The following is a 13,883-nucleotide window of genomic DNA, read 5'->3' on the forward strand; positions in this document are numbered from 1 at the left end:
GTAAATGAATCTAATCATATTGACTTAAAATTTTAAAAGACAAAAAATAACTAACACTCATTCAAGCTCTTTTAGTCCTTTTGTGCCTCTTTTAAATTTAAATTTTTGTTAAAAGCAATTCACTCACTTTGAAATAGATACCACGAACTGCGAGGTTTTGATCCCTCATTTTATGTTGGTACGTAGGCACAAGTCCGAAGGTCTTGTCAAACATAAAAATATAATTAATTAATTCTTTTCTCATCCCCACACTCTATTTATTGCAAACATCTTTTATACCAAAAACACATACACACATAAAAAAGGGCTCCCTAGGAGTACCTAGGACACTTTGGGTGCTAACACCTTCCCTCTGTGTAACCAACCCCCTTACCTGTAATCTCTGGCATTTGATTATTTTTGATTTGAAAACTTCTTATCTTTGGGTTTTGTTCATACTTTTCCTTTTTCCTTCGGAAACAATAAAAGCGTGGTGACGACTCTGGTTTTATTGACGTTAAAATTATCCATAGGTTAATGGTCATGAATTTTACCTCTACATCGGTGATGGTGGTCTAAATTAAGATTAGAATGTTAGTATGTGATGGCGATAGATGATGAGTGGTTTATAGTAGTGTGACTGGTGGTTACCGTGGTATCCAATAACGGTGGTGGTGGTCAGATTAGTGATAAGAGGTTTATGGAATGATGATCATAGTGGTCAAAGTGGTGGTAGAGGTGATCAAAGTGATGATTGATGTTTATTAGAGTGTCAGTCGGGGTGGTCATATGGGTAATAAGAGATGAACAAAATGGTTATCGACTTAGAATTGTGGCGGTGGTCAAAGATGTGGTTATAATGGTAGTTGATGATGGTCAAATTGAAGATCATAGGTGAATAAATTGGTGATCATAGGTTGTCATAGGGATGGTTGATGGTGAGTGGTGACTAGTGGTGGTCTCTAGTGATCAAAATGATAGTTGGAGTAGGGTCAACGACCATTGGTCGTGACATAGTAACATTAAAGCATGAACAAAAAAATATATAACTTGTTTTCTCTTTTTTTGAGCTTTATTCATTTTTTTTTTTGAAATTAAGTAAAAAAAACTCAAGTGAATTCCATTATAGTCATACTAAGTTTAGTTTTGAAATTTATCTTCATAATTAATAACCAAAAACTCACAATCAGGCCACTTAAGTCTCATGAAGCAAGGCTAACTAGGAGATGAACACACCCTAAAGGCACATCAAATTATGACTTATTGGCCCCTATAAACCATCAAACGACAAGAACTTGCATGATCCACTAATATTTGTCCCAGATTCATTTATCTCTAAAAAAAGATTTTAATATCTCTCAAATCTGGAATCTTACTACAAAGTTGAATGAACTATTCAAAGTAATTATAGTTTTAACTCGTCAACTAGTCATCATGAACATTCAAGCATATTCAAGGGGGCCTTTATGGCAGATTTTGTCAACAACATCATCACTAGAGGGATCTGAAAGAAAAAATCACCCCACATCATTTGATGGTGTATGTGGGAAACGTCCTCCAACATTTATAATAAACTTCAAGCTTGATGACGAACACCAACTACATGCTAACATATGTTATCCCCAAATAAGACATCAACAGTTTCATAAGGAACCTTATGGAAAATATTTGGTGACAATAATAAAATATTAAGATGCAATACGACTGCATAAGATACCCACATTTGTTTGAGAACATGATTAGTTGAACATTATTCAAACAAATGAGCTCCCCTACAAAAAACACAAGCAACAACATTTTCATCAATTTCCACTTTGTCTGGCTCAGAAGCTGGCGTATCAGAACTTATCATCATGTTCTTTATAATTTGGTGTATTCGAGACACTTGAGAAAATAAGGTTGTGGTTTTAGTGACTTCATGGACACCAACTGGTTTCTTTTGAACAACTATAGTGACTGCTCTCGTAACTAGGCTTTGATAGGTGTTGATAGTAATGATTTAAATTAATTTGTAATTGTCTTCATGGTACTTAGATAGTAAAGCTCCACCATAGGATGGATCTAACATATTTCTTAAGGATGGTACCAATCCATTGTAAAATGTTTCCAACTGAATGTAGATTGGTATCCCATGGTTATGACATTGCCTTATCGATTCCTTGAATCTTTCACATGCATCAAACAAAGACTCATCATTTCATTGTCTAAATGAAATAATCTCATTCATCATCTTTGCATTCTTGACAGGAGGAAAATAATTAGCTAAAAACTTCTCAGCTAAGGCATTTTACGTGGTTATGGAATTGGATTCTAAGGAGTTCGGTGAACTTTAGACTCCATCTCTTAGAGAATAGGGAATAACCTCACTTTGAAAGAGTCATCAGTAATACGAGGAATTTTGAAGTTACTAGCACTTCAAATGTACAAATGTGGATCTTTATTGGCAGCTCTTGAATATTATCCAACAACTTGTAGCATTAGAAACTTCATATGCTTGAATTAAATTGTGCCAATGTGATATCTTGTATTATAATTCATGTATTCATGGCATTGGAATATGTAGTGTCATATTTGTAAATAACCTGCCTAGGGAGACAACTTGGGATCACCCTAGGAAAGGAGGCGACGATGCAAGGTCGCCCAAAGGGAGGTACCGTCTCGCCCTTACATTTTCCTTGCCCATAGGAAGAAGAAACGTGGGATAAGACGTGTCTTAGATAATGAGAAATTCAAGATAGCTATTGACCCATATATCCCTTGAAAATAAGAATTCAACAATCCACCTTTTGACTGGGTGGGCGGTGAACTTTTCCAAAAAAGCCATAGGAACTAGGAATCCCTATAAATACCCCATTCCTTAAAGGGATAAGGGATCGAGTCATATTCACTCAATGTCGTCCAATAATACTCAAAAACTTCCTATATATACTCCGGGTGTAACACCCTTCTAAAATACCCCAAATATTTAATTTACAACAACAAATATATAAATCAGAGTAATTATTGCAGTTAAGGGTGTCACACAACACTTCACACATTTCACCATAAAAATCAGTCATGCTCATTATTTAATTCAACATAAACACTTCTTGCAAAATACGCAGCGGATAGAGATCATTCAACATATGTAATACATTACACCTAAAATTATTCAACAAGTTAAAACATCCCGTCCCGATGTTACATCTATCAGAGCATGACCCACTAAGGAGACCACACTAGACTCCAAGCACTAGCTTCTACTCACTCACTGCTCGTTACCTGAAAAATAGTTGTAAGGGTGAGTTCCTCAGTCGATATAATAAGCATTATAAATCATCATGTAATGCTAAGTAAATTTACACGTTAATCACCCTAATCATATCATGCATTCAGTAACGGCACATCACCTCAAATATCATACTCAATAACAACGTAAAATGCAACTCAATAACAACATAAAGTGCAACTCAAATGAGACTCGACTTGTCATGCATGTGGTACCAATCGGAGTAAAAACTCCCAACTTAAAATCATTGCCATTTTATTGGGCATCAAGGCATAAGCCTTCAACTTTCAACTTAAAATTTGCCAATCCAGGCCAACGTGGTGTGAGCAAAGCTCCATCAAGGCGTAAACCTTCAACTTTCAACTTAAAATTTGCCAATCCAGGCCAACGTGGTGTGAGCAAAGCTCCGACTTAATGCATATGAATGTACATGGCATACACGACTTTACAATTCCGACAACATAATAATAATAGCAACACAACAAGGTTTTCAACATAATCAACTTATAATCAACTTTGGCTCATCAAGCCTACAACTCAGTATTTTTAACAACTTTCCGTACACGGAACAACTTAACAACTCAGTCATACTTGCATCGACACTTTATAACACAAACCCAACAAATTTTACTCATCAAAATTGACTACAATATTACTTCATAACATAACTCAATCCCTACTATGTCACATACCAAACTAGGCAAATCACCAATTATGTTCACAACATTAAAATATCAATTTTTCACTTTTCCAACAGTGTTAACCGGTTAACGCCCTGGGTTAACCGGTTAACGCAGGACAAAACACATTTTATGGCAAAACGCAACAGTGTTAACCGGTTAACGCCCTGGGTTAACCGGTTAACGCAGGCAAAACAGCACATTTTCACAAAATATAACAGTGTTAACCGGTTAACGCCCTGGGTTAACCGGTTAACGCAGACAAAACAGTAGTTCCTGCGCTAACACAAGGCAGAATGCAGAGTTCTCCGCATTTTCCGCCGTTGGAGGACTTCCGGACCTCCGATTCAATTTCCGTAAAAAACTATACGTTCGGGGGAACACGACTCACACAATTACGGACTCAATTACAGCTTTAATACAACTTATTCATCACAATATTTCAGCATTCAACATCCCAATTAGGGTCACTTCAACGGTTTATCACTACCCATGACATGTTAATCTATAATACCCAGTAAACGACGATAAACCCCCCTTACCTGAGATAATCCGGAAATCTCTAAGCTTCAAGCTTTTCCGTTCTTCAACCTTTGCTCTCTAGCTCTTCCTCTTTGCCCTTTCTCCACTTTCCACTTTTCAGCCGCTTCTCTGTTTCACGTGAAAACTCTTTACCAAAAAATGAAAACCCTTTTCTCTTATTCCAACTTATATATTTTCCACTAATTATTATTCCAAATAATAATAATAATAATAATAATAATAATCCAATAATTCAATTTATTTAATTAAATTAATAAATATATTATTAACTTAATTTAAATAATTCTCTTATTTTATTCGGGGTGTTACACCGGGCACGAAAAACCAATCATGCATCATATTTCTTTTTCAATAAGGTTTGACATTAAGAATTCCTTTTTATTTTTGGAGGAACAGAGTAGTTGACAAGTTGGTAATTGGAAGGAAATTGATTTATGGACTAACAATTGGTTGAGATATAAAATTAAATATTTACACATAATATTGTCAGTGAATACTCAATTTACGCAAACTGCTAAGGTCAATTCAAATATCCAAGATATCAATGGGAACATTCCTCATGACTTATCCAGTTTTTCTCCTCAAATTGTTGATGACATTTGGAATATTAACTTGTCATTTGATAATACTATTGTTGATGAACTCATTGAGACTTGATCTATAAATAATGATATATCTTTTAAAGATGTCTACAACTACATTAGAAGGGATCACATTAAGCCTTCTTGAAAAAAATTCATTTCGCATGCCTATATACCTCATGCTAAGTCATTGATGACTTGGAAACTAATGCATAATGATACTGCGATAAAAGACAATCTGATTCCAAAGGGAATTTATATGGTTCCGAGTTGCTCTCTCTACAATCATGATCATGATATGGAAACTACATACCACTTATTTTTTATATGTTGGTATAACTTACTTCTCTGATTGGATGGAGTGATTGTTTGCATGAACATTGATAGAACTAGTTATAAAACTTATTCAAACTTACTGGTAGAAGTTAGAACTACGAAATTCATAATCTTATCATGACTCTCATCATGATAATTCTTTAGAAAACTTGACATACAAGAAATGATATTAGATTTCAAAATTGTAAATTGACTTAAATGAATATATTTTTTATGTTAAATAATCAGTATATATGATATTTACTTCATTCAAGGGGCACATGTACTCTTCAGTTCACGAATTTACAATTATTAAATGTTTTGACATCAAATGTCAATCTCCTCCCGCACCTAGAATCATACAAATTAATTGATGATTTCCTACTCATAATTGGATTAAGTACAACGAGATGGAATTTCAAGAAGAAATCTCATAATATCAACTTGTGGTGGCATATTTATGGATAATTTAGGAAAAATCTTGGAAGCGATTGGAATCATGCTTGCTATCCCTCAATAAACATAAACATAGATGGAATCATGCTTGCTATTTATGCTAACAAGAAGATAAATTTTTGCCTTGAAATTGACTTAATGCTGATCATTCGTGCATTTTTTAACGTGTGTCCTTTAGCATCTTTTAATTAATTTGAAAAATATTTTACACATTATATATATTTTTACATTCAAGATATTTCATTTTTTTATAAAAAAATAAATGTACAAATTGATTAGTCAACCAAGATTTTTTCATTTTTGTTAATTATGACAATGCAATATTCACTTCATATTTATGATTTGATTTTTTTTAAAAAATTGATTAGTCAACAAAGATTTTTTCATTTTTGTTAATTATGACAATGCAATACTCACTTCATATTTATGATTTGATTTTTTTTAAAGATAGATTAACCATGTCCAAGTATCGTTTTTCTAATTGTTTGATAAGATAAGCTTTATTTTTGTTTTATTTATTTAATAATTTATCTCTATTAAGAATTTATTTTAAATACAATATATACTCTTACTTGTAAGCCGAAGAAGTAAAAAAGAATGACATGTCTATTCAAGTAGTGCAGTATGTTTAAAGAAATTTTTATAGGCTTTATACAATAAATAAATAAATAATTATTTTTTTTACTAAGATAGGAGTTTGGTTATAGATGTGATCTTAAAATTCGCTTGGTAAATAAAGATAGTTGTGACATTGCTGTGATTTTAATATTATGGATAGACCAAGAAAAAGCAAAAAGTTCATTCAGAAAAAGACATGTCCCATTTATTAACTCTTTTCTATGTACTTTTCCTCATATATGACATGTCACAGTTCACAATACAAACACATACACACATCAAACAACTTTCTCATATCACACCTACACCAACCTTCCATATCTAATCTACAATCTAACTATCCATCTCAACACAACACAAGAACACAGAAAAAAAAAGGTTAGTGTCTTTTACTTGTAGAGTTCTTTTGCTTTTAATTTCTTCATAATATTTTTTTAATAATTTTTAAAATTTCTATGAAAAAAAACAAGACCCTTTTCTTTGAGGATCTTGTCATCTTTGTCTTTTATTTTGGTATGGTGATTTTCTTTCAGTCGTTTTGAAGTTTATGTTTTTATGATATGGAGATTCTTCTGGGGAGGGAAAGATGAGAGTTTCCTAAAGGGGTAACTGTTCTAATCTGGTGATGTTTTTTGTTTGTTTGTTAAGAACTGATTTGGTATTTGGGATTTGTTTAATGATAGAATGTTTTTTAAGGTTGTAGTGAAGTAATTGTTATACTTTTATTTGATGTTTTTTTTTTCATTTGGCTGAAAAAGATTAATCTGTGTAAAATTGATTTTATTTTTCAAACCTTAATTCATGTTTTACTTTGGATGGTTTTACATGAATACTATATAAGCTGATGCTGTGTTAGATAGTGCATGTTTGGATTAACTGCGAGTTGTCATTGCGGTTTTGTTGATGCTTTGAAATGTTTGGTTTTACTATTGGATTACTTAGAATTGATTCTGACATGTTTGATTGGTCTCGAGTAGAATTGATTCTGCTTGAAGCTTTGAAGTGTAACTTTTTTCTATGTTGGTTGTTACTTATTGTGGAATTGTTTGTTTGAATTAAGGTGCAAACAAAGAGTGGTTTAAAGATGGGTTCTTTATGTGATTTTTGTGGAGACCAGAGATCCTTGGTGTACTGCCGCTCTGACGCCGCTTCCTTATGTTTGTCGTGTGATCGAAACGTTCATTCTGCTAACGCACTTTCTAAGCGTCATTCAAGAACACTCGTGTGCGAGAGGTGTAATTTACAACCGGCCTATGTGAGGTGTGTTGAAGAGAAAGCTTCATTTTGCCAGAACTGTGATTGGTCGGCTCACGGTACCGATCCATCTTCTTCAACACACAAACGACAATCAATCAATTGCTACTCTGGCTGTCCTTCGGCTTCCGAGCTTTCTTCTATATGGCCCTTTTTCTCAGATATCCCTTCTATGGGCGAAGCGTGTGAGCAGAAACTCGGTTCGATGAGCATTAATGAGAACCACGACAATAAAGCCCGGGTTTCTCCAGAAAGCAAGAACGTGTCTGGCTCAGCTCAAGTCGCCGATCTTCCTAGCAAGGATAAGTCTAGGGCCGGAAAATCTTCAGTAACCGAGTCACGTGCAGAACCTTGTATTCTTGACCAGCCGCCTCGACCTTCCAATGAGTGTATGCCCAAGGTATAGATAGCCTCATGAATAATTTTTCGGGAGAACGGGATGGTACATATTAGCAACAATGACACTATGATTTTTCTTGTTTAGCGAAATGAGTTACACCATTTTTAGCTTTCTTGTTTAACCTCTCATAATGATTCTGCAGTTACAATGTCCCGGTAGTACGGCATCTGCACTTTGCGAAGATGATAATTTGTACGACGGTTTCAACATAGATGATATGGATCTTGAACTTGAGAACTATAAGGAAGTTTTTTCTTATGCTCTCAATAACTCCGAAGAGTTTTTCGAAAAGGGCGGTATTGATAGCTTATTCGAGAGAAAAGATATGTCTGCTAGTGCTGGTGATTCCAATTGCCGTGGCGCCATTGCAGCTTCTTCAGATTCAATGTTAAGTACTAAAACTGAACCGATACTTTACTTTACGGAAATGCAATCCCAATCAAACGTTTCATTTTCCGGCGTTATCAACGATGCTAGTGCTGGCGACAATCAAGAGTGTGGCAGTGCTTCTTCCATGCTTCTCACGGGGGAGCCTCCCTGGTGTCCTCCTTGCCTGGAGAGTTCTTCTATTCAATCTGCTAACCGCAGCAATGCTGTCATGCGCTATAAGGAAAAGAAAAAGAATCGAAAGTAAGTAAGTTAATTGTATCGATACTGTAAAAGTAAGAGGAATGTTAGGAACATTCACTTTCCGACTTTCGTTGTAACACTCTTGTGATTAATGTTTTAGGTTTGATAAGAAAGTAAGGTATGCTTCTCGGAAGGCTAGAGCTGATGTCAGAAAACGTGTGAAGGGCCGGTTCGTTAAAGCTGGTGAAACATTCGACTATGATCCTTTAAGCGAAACCAGAAGCTTCTGAGTGTACACACACCCTTTAACCATGTTCTATGAAACGAAACGAAACGAAAGAAACACTCGGCTAAAAATATCATTTATTCTACTATAAAAAAATGATGAAATTTGATGCAGTGACAAACTCTGAGCCTATATTTTCTTCAAGAGAAAGAAGATTCTAATCAAGGAACATTCATTGAATTGACAGTATAGGCTCGGGAATGGGAGGTACTGTATGTTCTTCTTCGCTTTCTTCGCCGCAAAGGATATATCCAAGCTGCGATATCATCTAACATGTCACAAGGCGCCCCTTCAAGTGACGTATATTGAAATTTGGTTCACTTTCTGAGGCAAGTTATGGTTCTTGATTCAAATCTAATGCACAATTCATTGTTATTCATGGTTTGTCATCATTTATGTTAATTTTACACTATTTTAAGCCAATGTATGTCACTGTTGTAGAATGTAATGTTTTGTCCTGCATACATGTAGATGGAGTTGTAATTGCTAAATAGTTACTTAGATAGAACGATTGTAAATTTGAAGGGTATGTATAGAATAGGATGTTCAGTTTCATGATGATAGGTTGAATATGTATGGTACAAGTTTTGTTGGTTTTTTTAGGGTCAATGTTTGTATTGTTTATTTCTATTGTAAGCCCTTTCATAAGAGAACTGCAACTATATTTGTGTTTTTTTCTTCTATATTGTTGTTATTTTATGATCTACATTATTTCCCTTGGGAATATTGGGATTAAGGTTATACCTAAATTTCTTGTTTTTTCTTCCTTCTATTACTAACAAAGTAAATTGTAAGGCAAAAACGGGGCAATGGTGACTGAGAAGATTAAAGAAAGGAATAAGGAGAATCAAAGTCAGAGCAAGATCTAAGATCTTCAAGAACGGAGCACTAAGAAGATTAAAGAAAGAATAAGGTGAATCAGGAGACAACAAATCAAAAGGGAAAAGATGTAGGTATATTGTATAGAGATATGGTGACCGGAAAAAAATGTCATATTCCTAAACAAGATCGATATGTTTGAGATGTAGAAGGTTTGGTAGTGGAGGAAAACAAGGTTGGAGATTATGAATGTCCATTTTTCATTTGATTTGAAGTTGAAGAAAAGAGAATCCATAGACTATGGATGAGGGGAGTTATTGTCAAGCTTTTAGGAAAGAAGATTTGGTATAAAGGCGCTCTTGAGACTTGCTTGAAGCAAATGCGGGTAAGGAAATGAATTATTAGTATCATTGATCTTAGTCAGAACTACTTTTTAATGGCATTTTCACACGAAGAAGACAAATACACGGGAATGACAGATGAGTCGTGGTTCATCTATGATAATTATCTCACTGTAAAAGATTGGAGCCCTAACATTCACCCTGAGGGTGATATCATTGAAGAAGAAGTTGTATGGATTAGAATTGTTGGATTGCCTATTGGGTATTTTGATGTTATGATGTTGTCCTTCATTGGGAATAGAGTAGGCAAATCGGTGAGAGTGGATAAAAACACGATACAACATGAATGAAGGAAGTATGTAAGAATATGTGTGGGACTCAATTTAGATAAACCACTGATAGCAATGTTTTCGATATGAGGGTCTGGTTACGTGAGAGGTAAGAAGGTTGTTAATGAAATAGGAAATACATTTGACGTAGGCGAAGGAACATCATCAATTAAACATAATAACGATAATGAAGATAAGGGTGATGGTTTTTGGAGAGTCGTGCAAAAACAACAAAGGTGACTGTCATACCCCAAAATTTACCCTCCCTTTTCATTTCTATCTAACTTTTGATTTGGGATTTCATCTACATATACATGATATCATAGTATATTCATTTGCATTGAGAATCACAAAATCATGGATTCAAAGGTCTTGATCACACAAAGCATTGAAGAGAGGCAGAGTCTTAAGCTAGGGTTCTTACATGACATGTTTGTATTGATGAACCCTCCCTCTTGGTTACCTTTTATCATGTAGGATAGTAGGAAATCCTAATTCATTGATGTTGGGTATAAACATCATCAAGATCATTCAAATCCCTAAAACGCTAGTTCCTGGTTATGGCATTATCAACCATTATGTGTGCATCTAAGCTCGAGGTTCATCTGACGCATTTGGTCCATTGTGGAGGATTCATTAGTTTGATTAAGGATTCATTCAAGGTCACACATGGTCATGATCTCATTGCTTGGGTAAGGTTCTTTGACTCAATTCATGGTATTATTTGATTGAGGTTCATTAGTTCAGGTCTAATACAGTGGCATAATTAATTTGGTTTAAGGGCATTATGATGCACATTCAAACTTCATTGCATTCATTGTTCATTCAAATCCATTTCATTAAACACAAATTCATTTCATGATTCATTCATTTCATTTCCAAGTTTATTCATGTCAAAACATATCAAACAATTACATCACAAAATACTGTTATCATACATTACATTACATTACAAGTCATTTCAACAATTTTTTTTACTTAAGTTGATTTTTGGTTAACTGTTTACTTTTTGGTCAACCAGTTGATCAAAGTCAACTAACCCACTTTGACCATCCTAAAACCTAATGTCCATTTTTCACTTGAATATTCCACTTGGTCTTGCCATGATCCAAACTTTCACCACTTTCTTCAAGTACAAGTTATCCTTGCATGATTCCATCATTTCATGATTGCATATCCTACAAAGAAACAACCAAACCATTCATATTATCATAACCACAATTGCATACAACAATACATAATATACCAAGTTGCTAGCATTCTCACCAAGTTACAATGACCATTCCAACATCAAATCATGTAACATCCATATCATACATGGCCATCCAAACAATACAACATTCATCAAGCATCACTATGCACTAGAATATCAACATGGAATAAACACATCATTATTCCAAGCATCATGAACCAAACCAACATTTCCATAGCATACTAATTGAACATGTCCCAACATTGCAATGCATCATGGCTGCAATTAACATACCTAACATAAGCATAGAATTCATAGCAAATATCATTAACAATTAAGCAACCACCACATCAGTTTCAAGCATGTCATTCATCAAATCAAAGTTAACATTCATCAAGGCCAAGCAGTAGTACAAAACAAATCAGCAGTAGGTCACAACATTCAATCATGCAATAAATCAAAGCATAGCAGAAAAAACAATAACAAGCAGCTACATCCATCATTCCATGACAATACACTACAATGCATCATTAGAACCACATATGAACCAACATGGTCGTGACAGCAAACTTGCAAACAATCATATTCTAACTGCAGTAGTTCATACCTTCATAAGCATTCCAAACATCTCAGTAATAAAAATATCACACAACACAACCTAGAATTTACATTACAAGCAGGGTTCAAATCAAGAAATGCAATCAAGTTCAATCATTCATCACAAGCAGCAACAGAGCACATACATAACTAACCTTCATTCACTCACTAACCAACTTCATTCACACTAATTGAAACCAAAACAAAACTGCAACTAACTCCTAACGAACCTAACAAATTTTTACAATTCAGTTACAAACTCCATCCAACTCTAACAACTTATATAATCATCATTCACCAAAACTCTCCAGATCTCTCTCTCCAATCACCCTATCTAGGGCTTACTCATATCCGATTGGCAGAAAATTCATCACTTCCATTGATCACCAACCACCCTCTCTCGAGCTCTCTCATTTTTTTTCGTTTTTTCCTTCACCTCAAATCAACCTCACTCACATCCTCTCTCACAATCATTCATCACTGAAGATTCGCCTTCACATCACTCAACTTCACAACTCAACTCAGAGCATCAACAATTTCACTCAACCACATGACTCAGGACCAAATTCAACACCAACAAATAAAAAGGAGAAGAAGAGGAGAAATTAATTAAACATAAAAATAGAAAGAGTTAAAGGATCAAGAACTTACTGAGAACTTACTAGAAACTTTGCTGCAGATTGTTAGTCAAACAAGGAGAGGAAATCAGAAGACATAATTTTTGATGATAAACATGTGTTATTAATGGCTTTTGATTCTGATAGTGCGTCTCTAGAAGACTGGTGGTATATGGAAACTGGTCGTTCAAACCATCTTACTGGAAATAAGAAATGGCTGGTTGATTTTGACTATGGGAAGAGGACCAAGATCAGGTGTGCTGATGATAAGTATCTGAATGCTGAAGGAATGAGGAATGTTAGAGTGATTATGAGTAATTGCAAATTTGCGTTAATTCATAACGTATGGCATGTTCCTAACATGAAGAGAAATCTGATGAGTGTAGGTCAATTAATTGAAAAAGGATTCTTAGTTACTATGAAGGACAATCTTTTGAAGATGTATGATTGTAATCATAAGCTGATTATGGAGTCAGAACAGGGAAGGAGTAGAACATTTAAGGTGAATATTAAAACTACAGACTCTGGATGCCTTAGCGCAACAAGTGTTGTGAAGGAAAGTGAGTCGTGGCACAAAAGATTTGGTCATTTGAACTTCAGAAGCTTAGGGCATCTAAATTCAAAGAAACTGGTATGTGGAATTCCTGCAATTAAGAAACCAGAAAAGTCATGTAATGTGTGCATGAGAGGGAAACAACCAATATTGTCATTTGCATCAGAAGTAGCTTAGCAAAACATGCTTTAGGGGTAGTGCATTCTGATGTGTGTGGCCCATTTCCATAACCTTCACTAGGAGGGAATAAATACTTTGTGTCATTTGTGGATGAGTTGACAAGGATGACATGGGTATCCCTTATAAAGTTCAAACACGAGGTATTTGTTGAATTTAAGAAATTCATAATCAAGGCTGAGAAACAAAGTAGTCAGACTCTAAAGATTCTCAAGACTGATGGTGGAGGTGAGCATAACTCTATAGAGTTCAGAAAATTATGTAAGGAGAATGGAATTGAGCATGAAGTGACTGCTCCATATACTCCT

The 13,883-nt window shown here is 34.8% G+C and overlaps 1 protein-coding gene, 1 non-coding gene and 1 pseudogene across 2 annotated transcripts; all 3 read left to right on the forward strand.

The window, feature by feature from the left end:
• The first annotated feature begins 2,105 nt into the window (after nucleotides 1-2,105).
• On the forward strand, nucleotides 2,106-2,212 carry LOC127124167 (small nucleolar RNA R71). Its single transcript, XR_007803794.1, has one exon. It is a non-coding gene; the product is annotated as a small nucleolar RNA R71 (small nucleolar RNA).
• A 4,446-nt stretch (nucleotides 2,213-6,658) lies between these two features.
• Nucleotides 6,659-9,633, forward strand: LOC127118613 (zinc finger protein CONSTANS-LIKE 9-like; annotated as a pseudogene).
• A 3,339-nt stretch (nucleotides 9,634-12,972) lies between these two features.
• On the forward strand, nucleotides 12,973-13,575 carry LOC127122358 (uncharacterized). The gene has a single exon (XM_051052705.1). The coding sequence runs from the start codon at nucleotides 12,973-12,975 to the stop codon at nucleotides 13,573-13,575; it is 603 nt and encodes a 200-aa protein (XP_050908662.1).
• Nucleotides 13,576-13,883: the final 308 nt, after the last annotated feature.

Source organism: Lathyrus oleraceus, chromosome 2 (genome assembly GCF_024323335.1).
Source record: "Lathyrus oleraceus cultivar Zhongwan6 chromosome 2, CAAS_Psat_ZW6_1.0, whole genome shotgun sequence".
In the NCBI taxonomy this organism is placed as follows: Eukaryota; Viridiplantae; Streptophyta; class Magnoliopsida; order Fabales; family Fabaceae; genus Lathyrus; species Lathyrus oleraceus.